The sequence below is a fragment of the Podarcis melisellensis genome (assembly GCF_964234715.1).
Source record: "Podarcis melisellensis genome assembly, chromosome: 5".
Classification (NCBI taxonomy): domain Eukaryota; kingdom Metazoa; phylum Chordata; class Lepidosauria; order Squamata; family Lacertidae; genus Podarcis; species Podarcis melisellensis.
Genome location: NC_138537.1, coordinates 44,544,644 through 44,567,790, shown reverse-complemented (window position 1 = coordinate 44,567,790; position 23,147 = coordinate 44,544,644). Strand labels below are relative to the sequence as shown.

The window sequence follows — 23,147 nt, the reverse complement described above, 5'->3', positions numbered from 1 at the left end:
CCATTGAGCTTTCTGACTGGGGCTGATGGGGAAGTCTCCCCCACCCAAACAACATCTGGATGACCATGGGTTTTCTACCCCTGGGCTAGGCTATGGAAGATTGCCTTTACCCTGCAAGCTTTGTACAGTTTATTCTAGGCCTAATTAATAATAATTACATGAATTTAAGATAAGCACTGCACCCTTTTAAGAAAACTAGAAAAGCCAATCATGATAAGCCAGGAAAATTAATTTGGGTCAGCACCAATGTGGTTGCAGAATCCAACATGTGTTATAGGGAAGAAAACATTTTGCAAGACAAAGAGCTGCTGCTTGAAATGAAGAAACAAGAGCAATTGAGAATCCCATTCTTGATCAAGAACATTCTCCACTTCCCATCTGTTGAAGTGTGCTGGCTATAATGACATCATTTCATTCAAAAATTTGAGTTTACCTTTGTTCTACTGCTTTGGCAGAAAGCATAACACTTTGTGGGTTCTTTGTCTCAAAGGCCTGTCTGTAAAGAGCAGCATGAATAAAACTAATTTTAAAAAGATGTATGCTAATAAATTAAAAGGTCCAAATTTTCTAATTATACTGAATGTCATAACTGGAGATGCCTCTTCACTTAGGCTCTTCATAAAGAACTGATAGGTTTAATGGGGATTTGGGGTGGGGTAAACTAAATTTCCTCCTTACCATTCCTCTTTTTATGAGCAACCGTGAAACAAAGCAAGTATTCACCTTACGCATACTAAATTGCTGAATAAGAACCTTTCCCCAAAATAGAATGAAATATTTGTCTCCGTAAACTCATCCAGGGAGGTATCGAGGGGTAAAGGGGGGGAGGGGGGCATACCTCTCACCAGAGCATTTCCATAAGGAGAACAGTGGGGAATTCACATTAAGCTCATCCCAGCATGCACAAAACTACTTCTGTGTCCAAGAATCGGAGGCATCCCTATCACCCAGGATTCTGGCAAAGCAGAAATAATGGGGGTGGAGCAGAAGTGGGGGGGGGGATTGAGTAACAGAGTCTGGAAGTTAGCTCAGAGACTGTTGTGCAGAACAGGCCGATTCAGCAACAAATTAATATTGTTTTCACGGTCATATTTCTTATAAGCAAGAAGAACACAAAAGGCAACCCAGAGTCACAATGATGTCAAGGCAGGTTGTTCAAATTCAGAGAACCCCTAAAGGAACAGTCCTCCAAATACTCCCACAGTAAATATCAGCGTCCTGAGGTGTGGGAGCTGAGAATCTCCTGAAGGCAATTCCTGGTCCATCTTCCATGCCCAAACAGCTGTCCCATAGAGCTTATTTAAAACAGTAGGTTAAAAAGGTGGCTCCTAAAAGGGAGAACCAGTAGAAGAATAGGAAAGCTTTCAGATGTGCCTCTCCAATACCTTCACTGAAACAGACACCATCATGGCCACACATACCATCAAATATAGGTTGATTTTATACGGAAAAGCTTTTGCCAAACCTAATACAGGATAGCATCCACAGTGAAGTGCATCTTGCAGGAAGCAAAACTTTGGGACGATTTACTTTGGCTCTCAAGCATAGCAGCATAACAGCAGCATCACATAAAAGGTTTGAAGTCACTGGTGGACTAACATCTCTTACATTCTATCCTGCTTATATTATGTCATCTCAAAGTAAGGAGCACATTGACTATGATGGCGCCCCATACTCTGAAAACATAAACAAGTTAAAGTACGTACTCAGCCCAGGGGAGGTGGTAGGGATTGCTATCATTACTCCCCCATAATAAATAAAAACTCTATGTAATTCTCCAGGGAAAATTATTACCTTTGAAAAATCAATCATCTTCATATGGCACACACATCATTTTCTGACATTTATGAACTCTAAAACATGGCCTTTGGGAAAAAAAATTTTACATTCACAACCCCAAAATACCTCCTTCCTTAAAGGTTAGACAAGGGAGAATACCACTTTTTCCCAGTCTCCCAATTGAGATATGCCAGAAATTCTTTAAGTTTCATTCATTCTTTGTTCTGTAGAAAACAAATACATTCTAGTACCAGTCTCTCATTTCAACAAGGGGAAAACAGAACAATATGGGGAAAATGGGAGCAAATTCAATAACAGTACAAAAGAACTTAACTGGGAAGGTCCTGCAACACTTAAAACTGCAAAATACTTCTTTAAAAAAAAAAACAAAAGCCATGATCTCTCTCTTGAAAAAATAAAATGCAGCTTTAGGTTTAAACTGTTGCATACATTAGAAGGATCATCAATACAGCTGGAAAAATAAACGTGATTCTACTCCACTAGGAAGAATTTTGCCATTCACCCCAGAAGGGTGGCTCACCGTTCCCAAGTTTTGCTTCGGTGTTGGTTGCTTTTCCCTCTCTGCATCCACCTCTCACTCTGAGCTCCTTGTTCTTGCTTCTTTTTCTGCCCTCAGGATCAGCATAAAGTCTTTGGTCTCAGAGCACTGGATGCAGCACAGCTTAGTAAGCACATACTAATGGTGTTTGCAGTCAGGTAGAAGGCAAGGGGAAGGAATGAGGCCTGGTCCTGATGAAGATAAGGGTTGGGATGGAGGGCAGAGGAAGAGGAAGATGCTATGTGTCAGCTCCTAGATGGCGCCTTCACTGTGCATACTGTGGTTGGACTTGTTGTGAGTTACACAGTTCTGTTCGTTCAGAAGATTTGCCGTCTCATCCGGCAAACCATCATGCAGTTCTGTAAGAGTCAGTTCTATTTTAGTGGTTTCACTGTCCGAGGACTGAGGTGTTTTATCCATCCGGGATGCCATTAGGGCATTTTGGTACTGCTGCCTTGAGATCTATGCCAAGCACATGAAAGATACAAAGTCCATAATTAAATTAATATTTGTTGATACAGAGAACAACTGTATCTACTGTAATGTACAGTAATATCTACTGTAATGTTTTCATACATCTCAGCCCAACCCGACTTGTCCTTGTTACTTCAAAATCAAGGCATGCAGACCTGCAACATTTCCAGTGTAGCAACAGTAAATTGTTTCATAATGCATAAGAACAGTAAAGATATTTTTGACAGGATGCATTTTCTAAAAGCTTCCAAGTAATCCAATCCCCCTTGTTCAAAGTGCTTACTATGTAGTTTTTACGAGACTCGTCTTCATTTTAGCCAGAGTCTCCAGTAAGTGGCACAGAAGTATTCGGAAACAAGAAGTGAGCAATAATTCTCATATAAACAGAGCTCAAAGTTTATCGCTCTAAATTATATCAATGAGTTGCATCTGAATCTTTATACTATATGACAAATTACCACCTGAAATGACCTCATTTACAAAAATGCCCATTTCACACATAATGCTCAGCCTAACAAAAATTAAGTGAGTAAAAGTTGTGGCTATTTAACTCCTCACCTGGTCCTGCTGCTGTTGCCAGGAGGCTTGTCTCATTCCAGACAAAACATGAGCTGTAGGCAAGATTTGTGGCTTGTTTGTAGAAGACAAGCCGTGAGCATGGGATTAGACATAGTACTAAACCAAACCAAGGCTTAGCTCTGGTTGGCATGGCAGCAGAAGGACCAGGACAAGAGCAAAGTGGGCATAAATTTTAATGTGAGTTACCCAGACAGTTGTGCGATCACACTTAGCCCTGGTGCACACATAACACTAAGGCAAACCATGGTTAAGTGCGAGGAAAACAACAAGTTCTTATTAACTTATTCAATTTGGATGCTGGGGGATGGCAATGTAAAGAAAGCAAGGAGATTCCTTATCCTATCAATTTCTTGAGTAATACGATTTTTAAAAACTGGTGAATTTGGTCAATTTAGTATATACTGTGGACAGCAGCCTTTAAAAAGGTGAATAACCATTCTAGAGCTATTTTCTGCATTATATATGTGATGTTTTGAACATTTTAAAATGCTATTATTGTTATTACAGTGGTACCTCGGGTTACATATGCTTCAGGTTACAGACGCTTCAGGTTACAGACTCCGATAACCCAGAAATAGTACCTTGGGGTAAGAACTTTGCTTCAGGATGAGAACATAAATCGTGCTGCGGAAGCAGCAGGAGGCCCCATTAGCTAAAGCGGTGCTTCAGGTTAAGAACAGTTTCAGGTTAAAAACGGACCTCCGGAACGAATTAAGTTCTTAACCCGAGGTACCACTGTATTAAGCTGCCATTATTATTATTATTATTATTATTATTATTATTATTATTATTATTATTATTATTTAAGAGTGGCTAGGGAAACCCAGGCAGATGGGCAGGGTATAAATAATAAATTAGTAGTAGTAGTAGTAGTAGTAGTAGTAGAAGACACATTTTACGTTCCTTTGCATGTATGTGGTCTGCAAAATTCTACCGTATTTACTCGAGTCTAATGTGCCATCGAATCTAATGCACATCTCAATTTTCAAAACCTTGAAACCAAAAAAAAGTATTTGCTGGCGAATGTAAATGTGCCATCAAATCTAACGTACACCTTAATTTTTGCAACATAACTTGGCCAAAAAAGGTGAGCCTTAGATTCGAGTAAATACGGTAATTGCCAAGAATAGATTCCTTGGGGAGCTTTCATTAAACAAATGCATCCAAACAATCTAAATTATACTCCTATTTATGGAACCCCCTTTTTCAGTGGCCCTTCCCCCCACCCCATTTGTGGAATGCTCTCTTGAGGGAAGTTTGCTTAGTGCCAATGTTGTCAGTTTTTCAGCACTAGGCAAAGGCATTTGGTCCTTGAGATGGTTTGGTTTATTCACTATTACAGTTTTGGTGGTTGGGTGGGGAAGGATATTATCCTTGTTATTTTATTACTGAGTGTGAACACTATTAGTATTTTTTCATGATTTGATATTTGTTGCATTTTTGTATTTCACCTATTTTCTTAGTTGCTTTGAGACATTTTTGTTGCAAAGAGCAACAAATTGAATAAATACATGCAGGTTCTGCACAATGTATTCCCAGGAAATCATTAGGAGAGTGTTTGCATAATGAGCTGTTGATTTCCATTATTTCCTATGGGAACATTTCTATACTGTGATCCCTCTCCTCCTCCTGCCATGAAATGGCTGCAACCAAACAGCAAAAGAGAGACAAAGGAAAAACTTACTTGTCCAATCTCTCCTGCTGTCTGATTTGTCCCTACCCTTCCTGTGATTTCCCTCCCCACTCCCACTCCCCATTATTTCTGTCCAAAAATGGCTGCTGCTGACCAGCAAAGCACAAACAAGGGGAAGTGAGCAAACTGACTGTTAGGATATCTGAATATGCACTGTGTATAGTGAGGTTTGGGTATAAATCTTTGTGTTCAGATTAAGTGATTTTTTGCTGAATGAGCGAGCAGATAATGGGACCTGCATCTATGGAAGCCGCCCAGAGTGGCTGGGGAGGCCCAGCCAGATGGGCGGGGTATAAATAATAAATTATTATTATTATTATTATTATTATTATTATTATTATTATTATTATTACACATTGTTGAACATTTTTGAGAGAGGGCCACAATCCATAAATACTAGATACTGAGATGAATAGAGAGTTTCTCTTTTACTTGGGGGATAAGAACAAGCTGGAGCAGCACAATATCCAATAATCTATGTATTTGAAAGAACCTTAAATTGTATTCCGGAAGGCTACTTCCAATCTGCCTTGTTGTAAATAGGCATTTGCTCCATTAGCATGTTCTGGAGAAATGAGAAGTGAACAGATGTCCTTATTCATTTGTGTAATAGTCTCTAGGCTATGCAGCACTACCTCTCTCAAATTTAATATGAATATTTGTTGGCTTCCATCTGTCTCGAGCGATAATGGAGTGGGGGCCTCTGGTGGTGGTCAAACTGCTGGATTAGCAGCACCAGAGTGATCTCCTGGGGGCCTGGGCAGTGTGTATGGAGGTCCTGGGCTTCCTAGATGACAAGACCCCCTCTCGTGAAGGCAAGCTAACTGATGCTACATCTCAGAATATGAATGGGACATGCATTTAGATGGGTGCCGTTAGAACATACAAAATTGAAGGCTATCAATTCATTCAAGATCTCAAATTCATAACTGCCCAAAGTCAATTTACATTGTATTATATAATTTAAAAACACATGTGAAACATCAGAAGCCCAAGAAATCAACAGCTGCTGAACTTTAGAATGGAAATACATATTAAGAAGCATACATATTAATTCCCAAATGTGTGATGAATGTGGGCAGGGAGCATGTGGCTGCTGACCTTTCTTTATAACAGCATCCACATGTCATTCCTGAGCAAATACAGCTGAGGAATATGCCTTGGGTAGGGTGCAGAATAGATCCTCCCTGGGAGAGGTGGAATAATATGGTACCTCACAATGAAGGGGGGAAAAGAAGGGTTTCAACAGTCCAAAACAGCTCCTTCCAAATTCTGAATGCTTTATCAAAGTAACATTAGGACCAGTTGGCAACTATTGGCTAGGGGCAGCCAACCAACCAAAAATATATTTTGCTGGTAGAAGATATCTACCCATTCCCCCTTTTCCTACCTTGACATATTGAATGTCTGAGATAGCTCTCACTGAGTAGTCTGGAACATATACTTGAAGAAATGAGTTCAACTGGTTGTTGCTATTTCCTATCGTTGGTGTCACCGCATCAATGCGATCCCCTCTGTTAAGAGAGTCTGAATGATTCAAGCCACAAGGACGAGGTGGTGACTTGTTTTCAGCTGGGGAAAAAGGAAAGGAAAAGATGCTTCAGAAAAAATCTTATCTTAAGAGACTCACATCTGTTCATGTAGATCCATGTTAAATTTTCCTATTGAAACAGCTTTTTGCTAGAGCTAGAATACTGCAGTGTACACTTTCAAACAGATCTCACTACTAAAATCCCAACTCTAAGGTTTCTTTTCTTCATCTGTCTAGCTTCAGACCCATTACAGGTGACTTTGTATATAAAGGCTGATTGAGACATAGCAATTCTGTTCTGGTACCTATAATAAGTAGCGTATCCTGATTTACAATCAAGAATCAAAGAGATTGTGGCAATAGGGCCAAAGACCAAGAAGACGTCAATTTAAGAGGATAATATTAAAGTCTGACCAGATTAAAAATTAGTTTTCACTTTACAAGGGTCTAAGAAAAGTGCAGCTTTCATTTCAATTCAATTATAGCCAGTTGCAAATTAATATCATACTACAAAAGACTCATAACACACTGTATTTAATACCACTTCTCAAACCTTTCTCTTTAGCTAATTATGACCATTTCCTGACATTTCCCATCTTATGTTTTGAAAATACATGAAGGAAGGTGTTTCGTAAACAGGCACAGTTACACATTTTTGTAAAGTGGAATAGATTTGAAGCTTTGCAGATGCCAGTTTCTTCTGCTGTGTTCAAACATCCTAAACATCTGAATATTCCCATGTTACAACAAACCTGTGGAAATGTTAACTATTTCCCTATGCACATTTTAAGAATATGATATCAGAAGTGTAACACTGAACAGTTTCTACAAACTTACTTCTACACAAAGATGATTTCAAGGCACCATTGTGCAATATTGTGAACAGGCAGCAAACAAGGTGGTGGTGGGTATTCCAGAAAATTTTTAACACAGAGAGCACAGTACGAAAGACTCCTCTTGTGCTGGCCGTGCAGCAAGACTGCTTTATTTAAGAACAAGGAGTCCGAGTTGTAATGTTTCTGGGCCCAACAGAAGGCACCAACAAAAGAAGAAGCCAAAACTAGAAACAACCAATTCAGATGTTCAAAGTACTGAGCATCACTGAGCTATCAAGCAAAAGCTCCTCTTGTAACCTTTTCCTCACTAAGGTCCCGTCTAGCCTGTGCATTAAGGTATCAATCAGAACAATTGTGTTTATTTGCAGAATAGCCAGTTCATGTAACAATGCAAATAAACAAGTGGCTGCAGCAAGGAATGAATATATGATAAAAGGAGGTGAAGAAGGCACGGAGAAATATCCAGGCTCTATCACATTTATGCCACAACAGCTCAGTGTCTAAAAATACCATTATGTGGGGATCCTTCATTTCCTCACAACAGCATGCAATAATACAAATTAAGTACATATATTTCTGCCACCAATAATATAGACAATTTCCTTCTCCCACTTTGATACCTTATGCTGATCAGATAAATGTTAATTAATGGAAACAATTCAAACTGATCATGGGGTATTTAATTCGGATAATGGGCCTTCTAAACCTACTTGGTTTCACTTGCATGGAATGAACATGGTTTCCTGAAAAATAACAGCTGGTCCACAAATCTAGGTATCGGTACCCAAAAGCAAGGGCTGATTAGAAGTCATTTAGAGCAGGGGTTGCCAAACAGTGATCTGAGGACCACCAGTGATCCACAAGCTACATTCAGGTGGTTCACAGTGGTGTGTCTGATAAAATGCAATTAAAAACCATAAGATGTCTGGTGCAGCACATATCAATTGCTACACTAGGCAGAAAAGTTATTCGGTGGCCTGCCAAGACAATCAGCAATTTTCAAGTAGTCAGTGAGAAAATTAAGTTTGGGAACCACTAGCTTGAGCACCTTCAACTTTTTCAGCACTGAGGTCAATACTTATTCCACTTCATGACTGCCTGCCTCAAACATGCTTTATGCTAATCTACTAAAAGACAGCAAGACTTGAAAAGCTAATACGTTGCAGTTGAAAATGTGTCTAATTTTAATTTCAAGGCATTATACTAAACACAGGTGTGGAGGTACTAAATCCTCAAATGACTGCAAGACAAACAGCAGGCAATTAAAACCTGTAGTGAGAATTTCCTTGTAGTTTGTAAAGCAAAAAATCAGGAGGTAAGAAGGCAGGAAGTATATTTGAAAAATAAGCAAAACAAACACACATTTTTTCCTCCTGCTGATTAATTACAAAAAGAAAATTGTCAATACTGGGGGAAATGGGTTCCTCCAGAGAATAAACTATACAGAAGCTTTAACTGAACTATCAAGGCAAAGAACGTGGTTTTAAGAGAATTCTAACTGCAAATTATCTCAAGAGTCAAATACATCTAACAAATATATAATTCAAAATACTCACTTTCTTAATTGTTATCCTTGACAGATGTTATATAAATCTTATCTTTTTATAAAAAAAACCCAATACCTGAATCTCCCTGTACACAAATCTAAGGATACATAGCAATGAGAATTTTACTTACAAACATTGTGCAATTTAAATCTGTTCTGCTGTAACTGAAACCCATTAATTTCTTTATCCTTCACTCAGTCCTGGTTACAGTTGTACTTCTCCCTCTGCTTCATGACTTTAGCTATTGGGCAATTGCTATCACCTGTGTTGCTTTCTAGCCAACACACCCATCTCCCATTAGAGGCATGACACACAGAATGAATACAGAGTTAGTGTAGAATGGGGGGGGGGGATCTAAAACAAATGACAATATTGTAAATATCAAAATCTAACGTTGTTTTCAAATCTAATGTTGATGCCTAGTGTCAAATTTGAGGAAGCTTTGAGCAAAGATAGTAGATGGAGCTGCCAACGTTTCACTTGCTGCTTCTCTGTCCTTGCTGCTGCCTACGCCTGCACCTTATCTCAACCACCAATCATATTTGCCAGACCAGGCAATGCACTGGGGGCAGCATGCCTCTGGCAGATCAGCTTCTGGGGTAGTAAAAATGGCAGTTGCTGTTGCAGCATCTATAGGCCCCAGCATTTGTCTCAGCATTCAGAGTGGTGCTGCTGGGTCTGCTACAATGTCTCTATCTTGTTCTTAGCCAACAATTAAAGTTTTAAAGGTGAAAGAATTTGAATGAAAATTCTTCATCTACGTATTATTAAATACCAATAAGCATGAACTTGTATGCCAAAGGTTACAAAGGTTGAGCAAGAGGAAAGCAGATCAAGCAACCAATTTCCCCCTTGGTCTTCTCCCCCTCTACAGCCCCCTGGACCCCCTAAAACCCACCTCAGAGGACAACTGTTTCTACTGAAAAATATTGTTTTAGGTGATATGAAAGAAAACTGCTGAAAATTCCCCTCACCCAGACATAGTATTGAAGAAACAAAGCCAGCACTTTGCTGCTCATGTTCAAACCACTGACCGTAGCACAAAGATGGCATAAAAGTGGCATATAGGCAGGACTATAACATTTAGACAGATTAGATAAATTAACAATATTTAATTAAAAGGTGTCATTAATTGAGCAAGTTATTTTTTTAAAAAAGACTGTTGAACATATTTACTAGAAGAACTTACAAAACCTATAGGTCAAAGGCACAATCTTATAAAAAAAACACCTATTCCCCCTTTTCCTCACACATCAGGAAATGTCACTTCCAAGATGGTGCCTGCTATAACATAGAATCATAGAATTTGAAGGAACCATGAGGGTCATCTAGTCCAGCCCCCTGCAATGCAGGAATATGCAGCTGTCCCATATGGGGATCAAACCTGCAACCCTAATCAAGTGAGCTTTCCAGGCTAGCTAACACCTAACATGTAGGAACATCGTGGACCATAAGTACTGTTTTATTCATATGCAAATTAATGTAAATGTAAATGATTTCATTTACTGACATATGATTAATCAACTAAAATTTCTTTGAATATATAGGAGAGAAAACCTTCAGGACCCACAACTGCAGGGAGCATAGCTGCAACCTGAAATTCATATCAACTATGTGGAAGAGCCCATCAGGCCCAAGAGCCTCTCAAACAGTACTGCTGGCTAAGACAGATAGGGATACACCAGGCCTGGTGCTGTGAAGAAAGCAGATCAAGACCACAGCTGCTCCTATCAAAGTGACTGAATAAATTCAAGTCAGACTGGATTTTCCCCCCAGGTTGGAGCTGCAATACTATGTAATTCCTTCCATTATGTAGGGAAGTGAGAGGTCAAATTCCTACTAGTTATATAGGAACAGAAAAATCTAGACGATTCTGTAGACATGCATTATGTAAAATATTTTAGGACTCTTTTTGGGGGGAGGGGGATGGATGCCCATTCAAACAGGTTACAATATAAAGCAGAGAAAATGAGAAAAAATGTTTTAAACTAGAAACAACAAAACAACACTCCTCATATATTTTAAAAGAGCCCCTAAAAATCATATTTCAACCAACTAGCCAGTAAAGCATCGTGCCTTGAAGGCTGGTTGAAAGAGATAAGGTTTTCAAGGCCTTCTGAAAACCCTGTAGTGTGACGATGTCAGTCCAAGAGAATGGAATTCCAAATCTTTGGGCCACCACAGAGAAGAACTTCTCCCTGGCCACCGACCTTTCAGCTCTAGTGGGAAGACACACCAGAAGAGATTCCAAAGCAGATCTTTAAAGTGTGGGCAAGATGGTACAGGAACCTGCAGCTGGGTACAAACCATTTAGGACTTTAAAAGTCAAAACCAGCACCTTAAATTGAGCCTTGAAACATTGGTAATCAGTACAACTAATATAATTAAGCTGTCACAGACACCAACTGTCTAGACCCTTGTAGGATTCTTGGACCAGAAGAAGTTTCTGGACCATCTTTAAAGGCAACCCCATGTAGAGCACAATGCAGGCGTCTAGTCTGGACATGACCAGAGCATGGATCACTGTGGCAAAGTCACCTCCTCTAGATGGGGTGGAGCTGAATCTTGGGGGAAACTCTCCTGGCCACTGACACCACCATTACTAATTACCACTGTGCACTTTCAAAAACCTCAAGCTGTTCTGAGACAATAAAGGGTGTTATATTGCCGAACAAAACTGGATTCCAGTTTGCAGAACTCTGTCTTGATAACAATTCATTTTGCTCACCTTCCAAGATGCCTACCTTTGCACAATCAATACAGAAAGATAATCACAATACTATCTCATAGATGATCGCTATCAACACAGAGAAGGGGATTGTATCACGTTGAGTGAGACAAGGTAGATCCCAAGGAATTGAAGGCTGTTATGTCTCTTATCAGGCTTCTTGGGAAGCATCTCTGCTGTGACTGAAGTGGTATGTTGTACAGGATTAGGAGATGCTTAGAGAAATCTCCTAGTGCAGGAGTACAAGGAGTACAAGGAAGTACCCGAGAACAAAAGGTGGCTTTGGGATTTGGAAGTGCTTTGAGTGCCCCAAAGTCCACTTCAGTTAGGATGCCTTAGAAGCCAGACACAACTGGAAGAACTAGATGCTGACATGTTTGAGACTGACAGTGGCAGACGCTGGTGAAAGGCCCCAGGCATCTTGGGAGGCCTGGAAGCCTTAACAAGGAAACACCTGGAGAAGGGGAACAAGAGATGGCTGCAGGAGTTGGAACTTGGGAGGTCAGAGCAACTTCCACTGGTAGCATGGATAGGGATTGCTTGCCTCAAACAACAATACCTGTAGCTGCAAAAGCATGTTTCCACATGATGAATTGGAATTCTCTAGCTATTTAAGAAGGTTTTTGACCGGGCTTGCAGATGTGGCCTGTATGACAGACTGAGGGCCAGATTAGACATGTTTATCATGTTATTTCCTTCACAAATATCCAGTACATGGGTGTGGGATAGTGGGTCATACTGGGATAGTGATATGAGGGGCCTTTAACCCTTTGCCCCCGCTGTGATCCTAGGTTGGATTGGTCTTCCCTTTACCTGCTATTAATAATGGAAGGAAAGCCCCCTTTGGAGCCCATGGGGAATGGTGTGGGGTGTGTAGATATTGAACACAGTGGGGGGTGGGTTAAATGCTCACTTTCCTCATCTCATGGTTCTGATCAAGCCTGGGGCCTCCTGTGTGAGCTATTTGTGAAAGAAAAAACAACTATACAAAGGCAATAGTCACATCTAGTTTGGCCCATTCCTGACTCTTTTTGTAGAGTGCCTTACTTGTCAGAGGTGGCTGTGGAAAGGACTGGCAAAGACATCTTTCAGAGCCCTTTACAAAGGAGATCTCTCTCTCCTGTGTGCAATCAGAAAGAAACTGGGCAGGGAGTGATCTCCTCCTCCTTCAATCGCAAACACAAGCTCAAGCACCTACCTGTCAGGCATGTTCTTGCCTGCATTTCTCCAACAAAATGGGCATCTGGTAAATGCAAGCTGTTGCTGATCCAATAGAGGGTAAGTGCAGTGAATAAGAAGGGTGAAGAAGAAACGTGCAAGTTTACCTGGAGTACCTGCTGCTAATAATTCTGTTCTGCTGACAACAAAGGTACGAGACAGGGACAAGGGAACTAGACGAAAGAGGGAAAGAAAAAAAACAGATGAGGTCAGGATCAGTGAGGGTGCTGGTATCTATAATCAACAGGAGAGAGGATCAGTTGACACATAACAGAGAACTAAAATACAATTCAAAATTAGAGGGGAAAATAAAGGGGTAGAAAACAATGAAGGGACATAAAGCAATGAAAAGCTGATCAGAAACTTACTAAATAATACAAGAAATCGGGAGTTGTGCAACTATACATGTTCCCTGTTTACTAACCATAAACATATGAACAGCTTTTCATTTAGGAACTATAGTTCATTAGTCCTCTTGGGGATCCAGCACTTAGTAACAATGATATAAAGCAATGTTTTAATGATATATTGTTTGTTTGTTGGACTGTAAACTCAGAGATTTTTTTGAAATATTAATCAGTATGTTAATGCTTTTAAATAAAACTATATGACAAAAAATAAGGTGTGTGTAGCACAAGGGGTCAAGATATGTAATATAAAGTAGTAGTATTTTCACTACTATCCATTTTGATCGTATGTTACAAAATGCAATGGTAAGTGCAGCTCATCCCACTGTGTTAGTCAACATGGGCCTCGTAAAATTCAAAACACCACATTGCCATCATTTTTTCCAGACAAGAACAGCATTTCGTTCTGTAAAGTCTTTTGGCTGTCATCAAAGACAGCTGTTGCAAAGTGAGCTGCAACTTTTATTTCTTACAACTATGAATTCCTTTAAGATTTCATCCTATTCCAGTCATTCTGGAAGATATCAGGCATCAAGACAGTAGAGATTGAAATGGTTTAATAGGAAAATACAGCAGCAACACAACAAGGATCAGCACCAGCCACCTTAGTACCAGACCATGCTGACACCAGGCAGGCCTCCTGCTTCTCCCCACACCTCCTCCAAGATGTAAAAGGCATTGCTCTGGAGAAGTGGTTATTGCAAGGGAAAGGCTCAAATGGCATCTGGAAGAGGGATTTATCCCCTCAAATGCAGAAACATGGAAAGAAGTGGGTGAGAATGCAGCACCAGCATGCGATACTAAATCAATCTGAAATGGGACATATTGCAAGAGCAACACTTCCTTTTCCAATAGAATAAGAGCATAAGAGCAATGCTACAGAAGAAACCAGGGCTTGTCTCACCTTGTCTACCTTGAGAGGCTAGGCAACCCTTTGGAGCAGATTGAAGAGGCACCCAGAACACAGGAGAGGGGAGAAGAGAAACTGGAAGTCCCATTGTGCAAGTAGATTTCTGTTACACAAGTGGGCAGACACCATTGGATTTTGCCCTATACAGTGGTACCTCGGTTTTTGGAATCTGAACTGTTCCGTTTTGAGTGTTACACTCTTTTTTCAGTGCCACACTTCTGCTTTGAGTGCCCCCGCTCCTGCCTGCACTGGAGTAGAAGCTGGATCAGGGCAGCTCAGCTGGGGAGCGCAAAGCCTCTGCTTCCCAGCTAAGAGAACCCCAACCCCACTCCTGCTTGCACAGGAGTAGGAGCTGGATTGGGGCTGCTCACCTGGAGAGGTGCAGGATCCTTCACACTTTTCCCAGCTGAGCTTCACACTTTTCCCAGCTGGTTTTCCCAGCCACTCTGGGCGGCTTCCAACAAAATATTAAAATACAATAGTTTTTCAGATATTAAAAGCTTCCCTAAACAGGGCTGCCTTCAGAATAGAGAAGTTAAAAGGAGCATAGGGTAGCAATGCGGAGACAGCCTAAGCAGCAGTTTAGGGGCTCTCAGATGCAGCTGCCGGGTTGCCTCCACCTTCACCACCCCAGCATTTATTCTGCCTGGCTGCCTTCAGGTGGTGCAGGGGCTCTGATGCTGAGGTGGGGGCTCCTTTAAACTTCCCCCTTGAGGAGAAGGAGCCCCCAGCTGCGATCTCTCAGCTGGGAAGCAGAGGCTTCCTGCTCCCCAGCTGAGCTGCCCAATCCAGCTCCTACTTGCATGAAAGAGGAAGCAGGGGTGTGGATCTCTCAGCCGGGGTGGAGGCTCCGCGCTCCGCTGAGCATTTAAAATTAAAACTGAAACTCTCCAGAAAATCACAAAGCCAACAAACTTGCAACTCATGAATAAGCAGCAACACAGCAAATTTGAATAAAGCAAACAAACCGCAAATGAATCAAAATCACAAGAAAACATAAAACAACACTGGCCCTAACCCTAATTCTAATCCTTACCCTAACACTAACCCAATCCTAAAATTAACCCTAATCCAGAAATGGTCTTGTTAGATATTAAAATTCATGTTAAATTGCTATTTTAGAGGTTGCTTTTAAAAGTCTGGAAAGGATTAATCCATTTTGCATTACTTTCTATGGGAAAGCGCGCCTTTGTTTGGGAACACTTTGGTTTTAGAATGGACTTCCGGAATGGATTAAGTTTGAGAACCATGGTACCACTTTAACTCTAGGCAGCTGTAAATATGTATCTTAGCACAAATATAAATAAATCGCTATAGCTACTGTACACCTTAGCCTACAGAAAGTATGTGTTGTCTCCCACAGTACTCTAAAACAAAGCCAGTTTTCCAACAGGGTACAGGCATAGAAATGCCCACATAACCCCCCAGTGGAGGCTGATCCATTTGGGTCAAAGGGGCACTGCCCCTCCAAACTCAGTCTGCCTTCATCCAGCCCCCACTGGCTGGCCTTCTTACTTAAAATTTATATACTTTAATATTGCATGTCATCTTCCTCCTCCTTGGGATCAATACTGCCCTTGTAGAACTCAGCAGGGAGAAGGATGGGACAAAACTAGAATTACTTGGCTCTGCCCAACACTGGCTCTGGCTCCACCTACTGTTCCATCTCCCTATCTTCCAGCCACCACTGCATAATTCCACAGCATAATGGAGAAAAGCTTTATTATAAAGACAAATATGAACTAATCAAACTCTGGCAAAGGCCTTCTAACAATCTGAACTTCAGAAAATCTGAAGTTCTGTTACCCAGGAGGTTTTCATTAACCAATGTGACAGTCATTCCACTAGGCTGCATAACAAAGGGAGAGAAGTAAAGAAGTGCTGTTGCACTCTTGCTGAGAGATCAGCTGCCTGTGGCTCTCCCCGGCTGTCATCAAGCTGTAGTCATTCCATCAGGCTACCTGAACTGTTTTCATCCCAGCTGTTATATGAACTGTAACAGTGCCCAAGTGTTTTTATCCTTGTTCCTTTCCCCCTTGTCTGTCATGTCTTTCAGACTGTAAGTCTGAGGGCAGGGACAATCTTTCTGATTTTGAAAATGAGTTGGGAGCCTTTCTGGTGAAAAAACAGATTAAAAATGCCTTAAACAATAACATAAAATAGAAACCAACTGTCAATACCACCTGATAGGAGTGAGATCAAACTTATGATAGCCTATGTCATTATTGGACAGTTGTACCCCTCACATAATGCATACCTCTTATTCATATGTTGAAGTGTGAACTACTTGACTACAATTATTCTGACAGCTAAACAAGAAATCATTGCTGTTTCTTCTACCCCTTAACCTTGAAGCAATCTGATACCAGCATAGAACCTGAAAGAGACTTATTTGAATGTCTGCTACATACTCCCACATTCTTCCTTAACACTCTTACTAAATACAGATTCAAGGGAGTCCTGTCAGCCAAGTTTTTTTCTCTCTCCACACTGCTTTGCCATCTAACTGAAGAGGAGTTATTGAGAACTTGAAGGCTTGCACACTATTTTGTGATGTTTTGGTTGGCCTAATAAAAGGTATTGCTCTAATATGGATTTCTGACTTTTTAAAAGATTAATTTATTGATTTGATAAAAAGATTTGCAATGGTAGGCAGACCTGATCTCCAAGCAGCTTATTTTCTTCTTTTGTCCCGACAATTTTTCAGTACAAAAATTAACAAGAAATGTTAAGCTACCAAATCTAAATACTGTGCTAGATTCGTGCCAATAAACATTCTGCGGCATTCTAATTAAACACTTCTGGTGGCTTAAGGTTTCCTCCATGTCAAGCTGTTTATGTTGACAGGGCACTGTTATGTACTGCTTCATCAGATTTAATCAAAAACTAAATTTGTTCCTCTAGCCCTCAACACCCCAGCAGTAGGGGATGTTTGTTCTGGAAGGAATTTCAAACAGAGAAATTAAGAAATTACCTGGTGATGCTGTGAGAGCCATCACTCCATAGTAAGAGAAAGCACCAGCCTCAAACTTCATTCCCTCTTTCCCAGCCTCCACTTCCACTTTCCCCTGTGGAGAAAAGATGACAATGTTCCTAGTGGGTTCAAAAGTATTCCTGCTTTGAGTTAATGTTCATCCCTCATCTGAAGTTCAATAAGATCAACATGTGAGGCAGATAAAGCTTTTTTAAAAAAAAACAACACAATTTCTTTTTCCATTCATATTCAGTGTTCTAGATACTGCAGTTTCTCAATCATGCACAAATAAATCACAAATATATGGGTAAAAATAATTCTTCAGAATTCTGAATACTTGAAGAAGGCTACACTACATGTATAATATAATCTTTTCAGGGCCTCTGTATAGTTTCAGTGCGCAACATATTGTCATAGAACGTTTCAGGTAGCATTTCATGGAAGAGCCCTGACACACACACACACACACACACACACACACACACACACAGCAGATAATCCATCATCTCAACCTAGTACTAGATGGTTCCCTGTTCTGCTGCCTTATCACCCCATTTTATATGAATGACTAGCAAGAATGTACACTTGTGGCACTGGTGTGGTTAGAATTGCTATCCTATAAAATATCCTGTAGCATAACAACAGGTGGACAGGTATCTTGAACTAATGCCAACACTCTCCTACTGTAGGAGCCATTGCAGGTAGACAGAACAGATCCTACTGTTATCCAGCTATGTGTTTTTCTCATATTATCTCCAAATTAAAACTGTAATGCATGTAACTATACACTGATTTACATTTCTTGTCATGCAACATCATAGTATTTTCACACTCAGATAACAATGCAGCTTCCGGAAAGCTGTAGCAATAGTGCAACTCTTGCCAGATATATTATTTCTTAGAAAGACGAGAGGGGTGAGAGAAATAAGCAAGTACCACTCATGCATGCCAAGGAATAGTCCAGTTATCTAACGCAAGTGAGAAGGGTGATTATTAGATGCAGGGGCATGCTATTCAGCAGCTGACAAAAAGCACAATTCTAATGAATTGAACTTGCTTGCCCAATTTATTTTCAGAAATATGCATTGCATCCTATGCCAACAGTAAGGACAGGTCTACACAGGAACATCCCATGCTACTGGTTCAACATATTGTTAAGGTGTGAGAAGGAGTACCCAAAAGAGGCAGCAAAACATTATGCACAATTCTGCAAACATTATAGGCATTGCTACTTATCCCCACAGTCCCCTACAGCACACCATTTAGGGAATGGTTGATTTCAGTGTGAATGAGGACAGATACTATTGGCCTTGTAGAAAATCAGCTAATCTGGGTTCTAACATAAACATTATTCTCCAAGTAAAAGCAACCTGCATCATGCAGACAGCCATTTCTATATTGCCCTACATAAAGGGATCCAGAAGAAAAATGCTATTGACTAACCAGTTTACCTTATTTGTTTCAGTAATTGGTACTCATTATACTCACAGTAATGCTATAACAACTTTTGTAGTGTTAATCAGGAAATTATTCAAAGCAAAAACAGACAATGCTACACCAGGTGTGGCTACTCAAAATGGGTGCAATTCTCTCTCCCACCCGACAATTCTCTCTAATGCTTTGGCAGTCTAACTTTTGCCATGATGTCATCTTCTTGCGTGTTCCCAGTCCTACATCACTGGCTGTTGCTGGTGGGTGCAACATTGATAAGTCTGGCAAAAAGTTGCCCTTTTGGACATATGCTCCCTTTCAATAATCATTTCTAATTTGTCTCCAAGAACATTTAGGGCCTTAACAGTTCTTAACTGACTAGTAGAAAAGAAAATCAAGGCCATCTGTGCTATCTCACATACAAGTTCTGCAGCAACCCAGCTCGATGAATGTTTTAATGCTCTAGTAAAGAAGCAGATACTTGTTCCCCTCTCCCCTAATAGAATATTTTGAGTGTGTGCATGTCCATCTCCACCTCCCCACTAAGTACCAAAGAGATCAGTAGGAAAGGGAGACTGACACAGAAAGCAGGAAAGTGAGATGGATTGTATGACTGAATAGATAACAGCAACACATAATTCACCATTGGGGGCAGGTTTGAACTATTGCTGTCCTGACAAATTCTTTTTATGTTACTCATCACATTCCAAGAGAAAGTTGCTATTGTTGGAGAATGCCCACCTATTAGCTGATGTAAAGAAAAGTGGAAGAAGTGTTTTCCACATGAGAAAAAAACTAATATACTAACTGACTAAACAAAGTATCTGAAAGGAACAAAGGATGCATTCCTCATTTTAACTTTTGTGACCTTGCCTCCAAGAAGCTTGAGGAAAAGTAGGCTTGACATACACCACATTCCACAAGATTCACATAAGATGCTACACAAATCACCTCCTTCCATGAAGCAAAGCTACAAAAAGTAACTATCCATATAGTTCGTTATAAGTGCACAGGATGACTCCTATAGTTAAGGTGAGTCTGTCATTAGAAGCCTCAATATTCCTAAGCTTATAAAATGGGGTATATCTGGCTGATAACTTCAAACTTGCCATACATGATATAGCTATGAAAGTGCCAAATTTCAAACCGATAAGATTCAAATTGCCACAGATATAGCAAGTTTTAGAAGTGCTGAAAACTGAACTTTGACCGTTTTTACCAGTTAACAATAAATCACATACCCACCCCCCAATTTTGCTGAAAGCTGCCACTGATTTAGCCAGACTTGTTCAGCATCAAAGTTCTAATCAGTGTAAATGTTATTACGGTTTTCCTGACCCACTGAAATCTATGGAAAACAAATACTGGCAAACTATTACCCTGCATGACAAAGCAAAAGTGAAGCTAAGATTTTGCCAGAAGTGCAGTGTCTGCAGAGGAAGCCACCTAATTTTAATAGGCATTGCACCTACTTTGCCACCACCTGCAATGCCTATTCATGTAATTATAAAAGATAACATTCGGGTGCAGATGATAGATGAGGGCTTGTCAATTTATGTTGTATCTCTGGGTGCATTTGAAAGCATGGGTGGCTACATACCACAACCATGCAGACAGCCCCCACAGCTCCCCCTTCCTATATGACAGTGTGATGCAGTGGTCAGGAATCATCAACCTTTGGGGTCCACAGACATATTTAGAAACCCCACAAATGCACACACTTCACTGTAATCCAATCACATTGCAACTCTATATACACTCCAGCCCACAGTGAACGCCACACACTGAATCTCCCCTCACAAATATCCTCCAAAACACACTGAACCCCCATTCCCACAGGAGGTTTGCCAGGACAGTGAACCCCCCCCCCAATATTGAATCTCACAACAACCGTGTGAGGTTGAGCATGTGCAAAAATAGTGCCTTCATCAATGCGAAACACATGCCAGCTACTAGAGGGGACCACATGCCACAACCACACATGTATTCTGCACCGCAACCCTGAAGAGTGAGGACCCTCCAATCCAAGAGCTGCATGCAAACTTCCTGCTTAACCCTGCTTTTTTGCCTTAGAAACGTTATTGGAAATTTTAAAAACATGTACCAAATACAAAGCGTTTTCCAAGAGAAATATATGTACAGATGTTAAGTCTTTTATCCAGCCATCCACATGGCATCAAAACATACTTGGAAAAACCGTTTTATATTACAAATTCAGCTCACATTCACGATGTTAAGATAATTTCTGCATAGTAGCTGCTCCAACTGAGACAGAAGGCAGATTACTGTACTGCAGTTAATAAACAATAAAACTTAACCCTACTCAATTTTATCCAGCCTGAGAACTTCCATGGATTTTTCACCACTGAAATGGTGAGCAAAGCAGTGGCCCAGGGAAAATGCCAACATTACGCGAAAGAACCACCACACATGGAGCCTGGAGGAGGAGGGTGGCTATAGATCAGACCTGGCCCACCAATATGGGAAGCCAAAGAAAGAAAGAGCAGATGGAGAGGAGGAGGAATAGGCTGAGAGCTGCAACTCTTGTGGGAGTGGAAGAAGAAAGCCCAGGACAAGAGGACTGAAGAGCCATCAAGGCTACCTGCTGCTGCATCAAGCAGGGCACCAGCTTCCCATTCCTTCCTACAGCTGTGGGGGGCAGGGTGAGATGATCAGTCTTCTACAGTAATCATTCTCATGTATAGCAAAGTGACCTTTGCTTCAGATGTGAATACATTTAAGGGTGACTTATACTCCAAGGGCAAAGCAGAACAAGACATTAGCAAGTCAGTAGGTGGTGCTGTTCTCTTAGTAAATATAATCGTCCAGAAATGATGGTAATATGTAATGCTAGGCTTCAGCGCTGACCACATGTAGCAAACCACCCAAAAAACCTTTTGCCCAGCCTAAATGGTAATATACCTTTTGGGTAGGGAGCATATTTTGCAAAACCTCCCTTTGAGCTTGTTTGCTTCTTGCTCATTTCCAATCTCTTCCCTGCTTTGGTGCCATTTTCATGGTCTAGTAGGACTTCACTCTCTGGCTGGGATCATGCAAGGAAAATCAAGGATCATGCAATGAATGTAATTACAAGCCAATCAGATTTGGTTACATGATGATGTCATTAACAGTAACCAAAGACAATTAAAAGTACGGTTAGCACATCCTCACGCGATCAACCAACTCGATAACGATTAGCCCTTACTACATTTGGACCAACAACCCTTTTCCAGTGCACTCCCAAAAATTGCAAAAAGAGGGAGCTACTTTTTGCTCCCTGATGGAACAATTCACAAAAGCACCCTGTATCTAGCTTGTCCCTAGTAAATACTATTTGTTTGCTTTCCATTATTTCCTTAGAAATTTTAATTACACATAAATCCTTTTTCACTTCAGAACTTACTAATATTTAATACATGCATTCACTAATTTTAATCAGAAACTCCAAGCAAAAGAATAAGGACATAAACACTACTGTACTAAAGGAAAGTTGAAGTGCTTCACTTGATGGCTAAGTGGAAAGCTAGAAAACACACTAATAATATAATCAGCAGTTGCTTGGATGGCTTTTAAAATGTAAATAGCAGACACAGGCTGTTGTGTAAACTCTGATTCATGCAAATAGCAAAAAAAAAAAAAAAAAAGCTACAAGAGTCCCAATCCAGGTCAGAGGTTCCACACTGGCTACTTGTTTTTGGGTTTTTTAAGCCATTCACGTTTCTAATTTTACCCTAGTGTACATCATCTAGTTTTGTCCTGACATGCATATCGCAGTCAGGCAGAAAAAAAGCAAGCCAAGCTGGGAACCCTGGCTCCCTTCACATTACAAGCTCTAAGCCAGTCTTTTCCAACCCATGATTCTTTAGATGTTGAACTACAACTCCCATTATCCCCAACTATTGGCCCAGCTGGTTGGAGCTGACAGGAACTGTAGTCCAACAACATCCAGAGAGCTGAAAAAGGCTACTCTAGGTAGTTTATAGAATATAGTCACTGTTGCTGAGATGTTGCTCAATTTTGCTGCAGGAGAGAAAGATGCTTATATATTCATAGACCTGACCTGTAAAATTAGAACGAAGTAATCAACAGGCTTGTTTCGCTGATAGAGGTAGCATTCAGGGGCTTTCTTGTTCTTCTCATCATACTTCAACTCCTGAATCACATTGGGATGCTTCAGTAGCCTTAGGAGGATCTTTTCAGACATCTGGGATGGGCCAAATGCTTCAACCTCTGAAGACATAAACACAACTTGACATTTACCCCATGGTGCATTAGATGACTCACGTGGATCACTACTTTGTATCCATCACACAAAATACATTTGCAGACCTAATTTTCGGGTTTTAAAGGCAAAAGTGACCCCCTTATTAAACTGCTCAGTAATTCCACAGTTAGTCTAGTGACTACCTCAGAACATATCCTAATATTCTTTTTATCATGAAGCAAATAATCACAAAATCAGCCCAGAGACCAATTTTGTG

General features: G+C 40.5%; 2 protein-coding genes across 5 annotated transcripts in view; one reads left to right on the top strand and one right to left on the bottom strand.

Moving 5' to 3' along the window:
* The window catches only part of NT5C2 (5'-nucleotidase, cytosolic II), an 82,525-nt gene extending 70,715 nt beyond the window's left edge, over positions 1-11,810 (top strand). Inside the window, exon 20 of one of the 2 annotated variants that reach the window (XM_081911593.1) lies at positions 10,546-11,810. Coding sequence is in view for 1 of the 2 variants with exons in the window: in XM_081911591.1 (XP_081767717.1) it covers positions 10,546-10,596 (51 nt within the window). In the remaining variant the exon portion in view is untranslated. The remainder of the gene's footprint in view (positions 1-10,545) is intronic. The other variant, XM_081911591.1, reaches the window with a different exon arrangement.
* The window catches only part of CNNM2 (cyclin and CBS domain divalent metal cation transport mediator 2), a 111,947-nt gene continuing 90,223 nt past the window's right edge, over positions 1,424-23,147 (bottom strand). Inside the window, exons 4-8 of one of the 3 annotated variants that reach the window (XM_081911586.1) lie at positions 22,727-22,896; positions 17,236-17,329; positions 13,052-13,117; positions 6,475-6,656; positions 1,424-2,800 (exon numbers count right to left, since the gene is read on the bottom strand). In XM_081911586.1, the coding sequence (XP_081767712.1) occupies positions 2,591-2,800; positions 6,475-6,656; positions 13,052-13,117; positions 17,236-17,329; positions 22,727-22,896 (722 nt within the window). In that variant the 3' untranslated portion in view covers positions 1,424-2,590. Of the gene's footprint in view, positions 2,801-6,474; positions 6,657-13,051; positions 13,118-17,235; positions 17,330-21,508; positions 21,710-22,726; positions 22,897-23,147 lie in introns of those variants that run through there. The other 2 variants (XM_081911584.1, XM_081911585.1) reach the window with 2 other exon arrangements.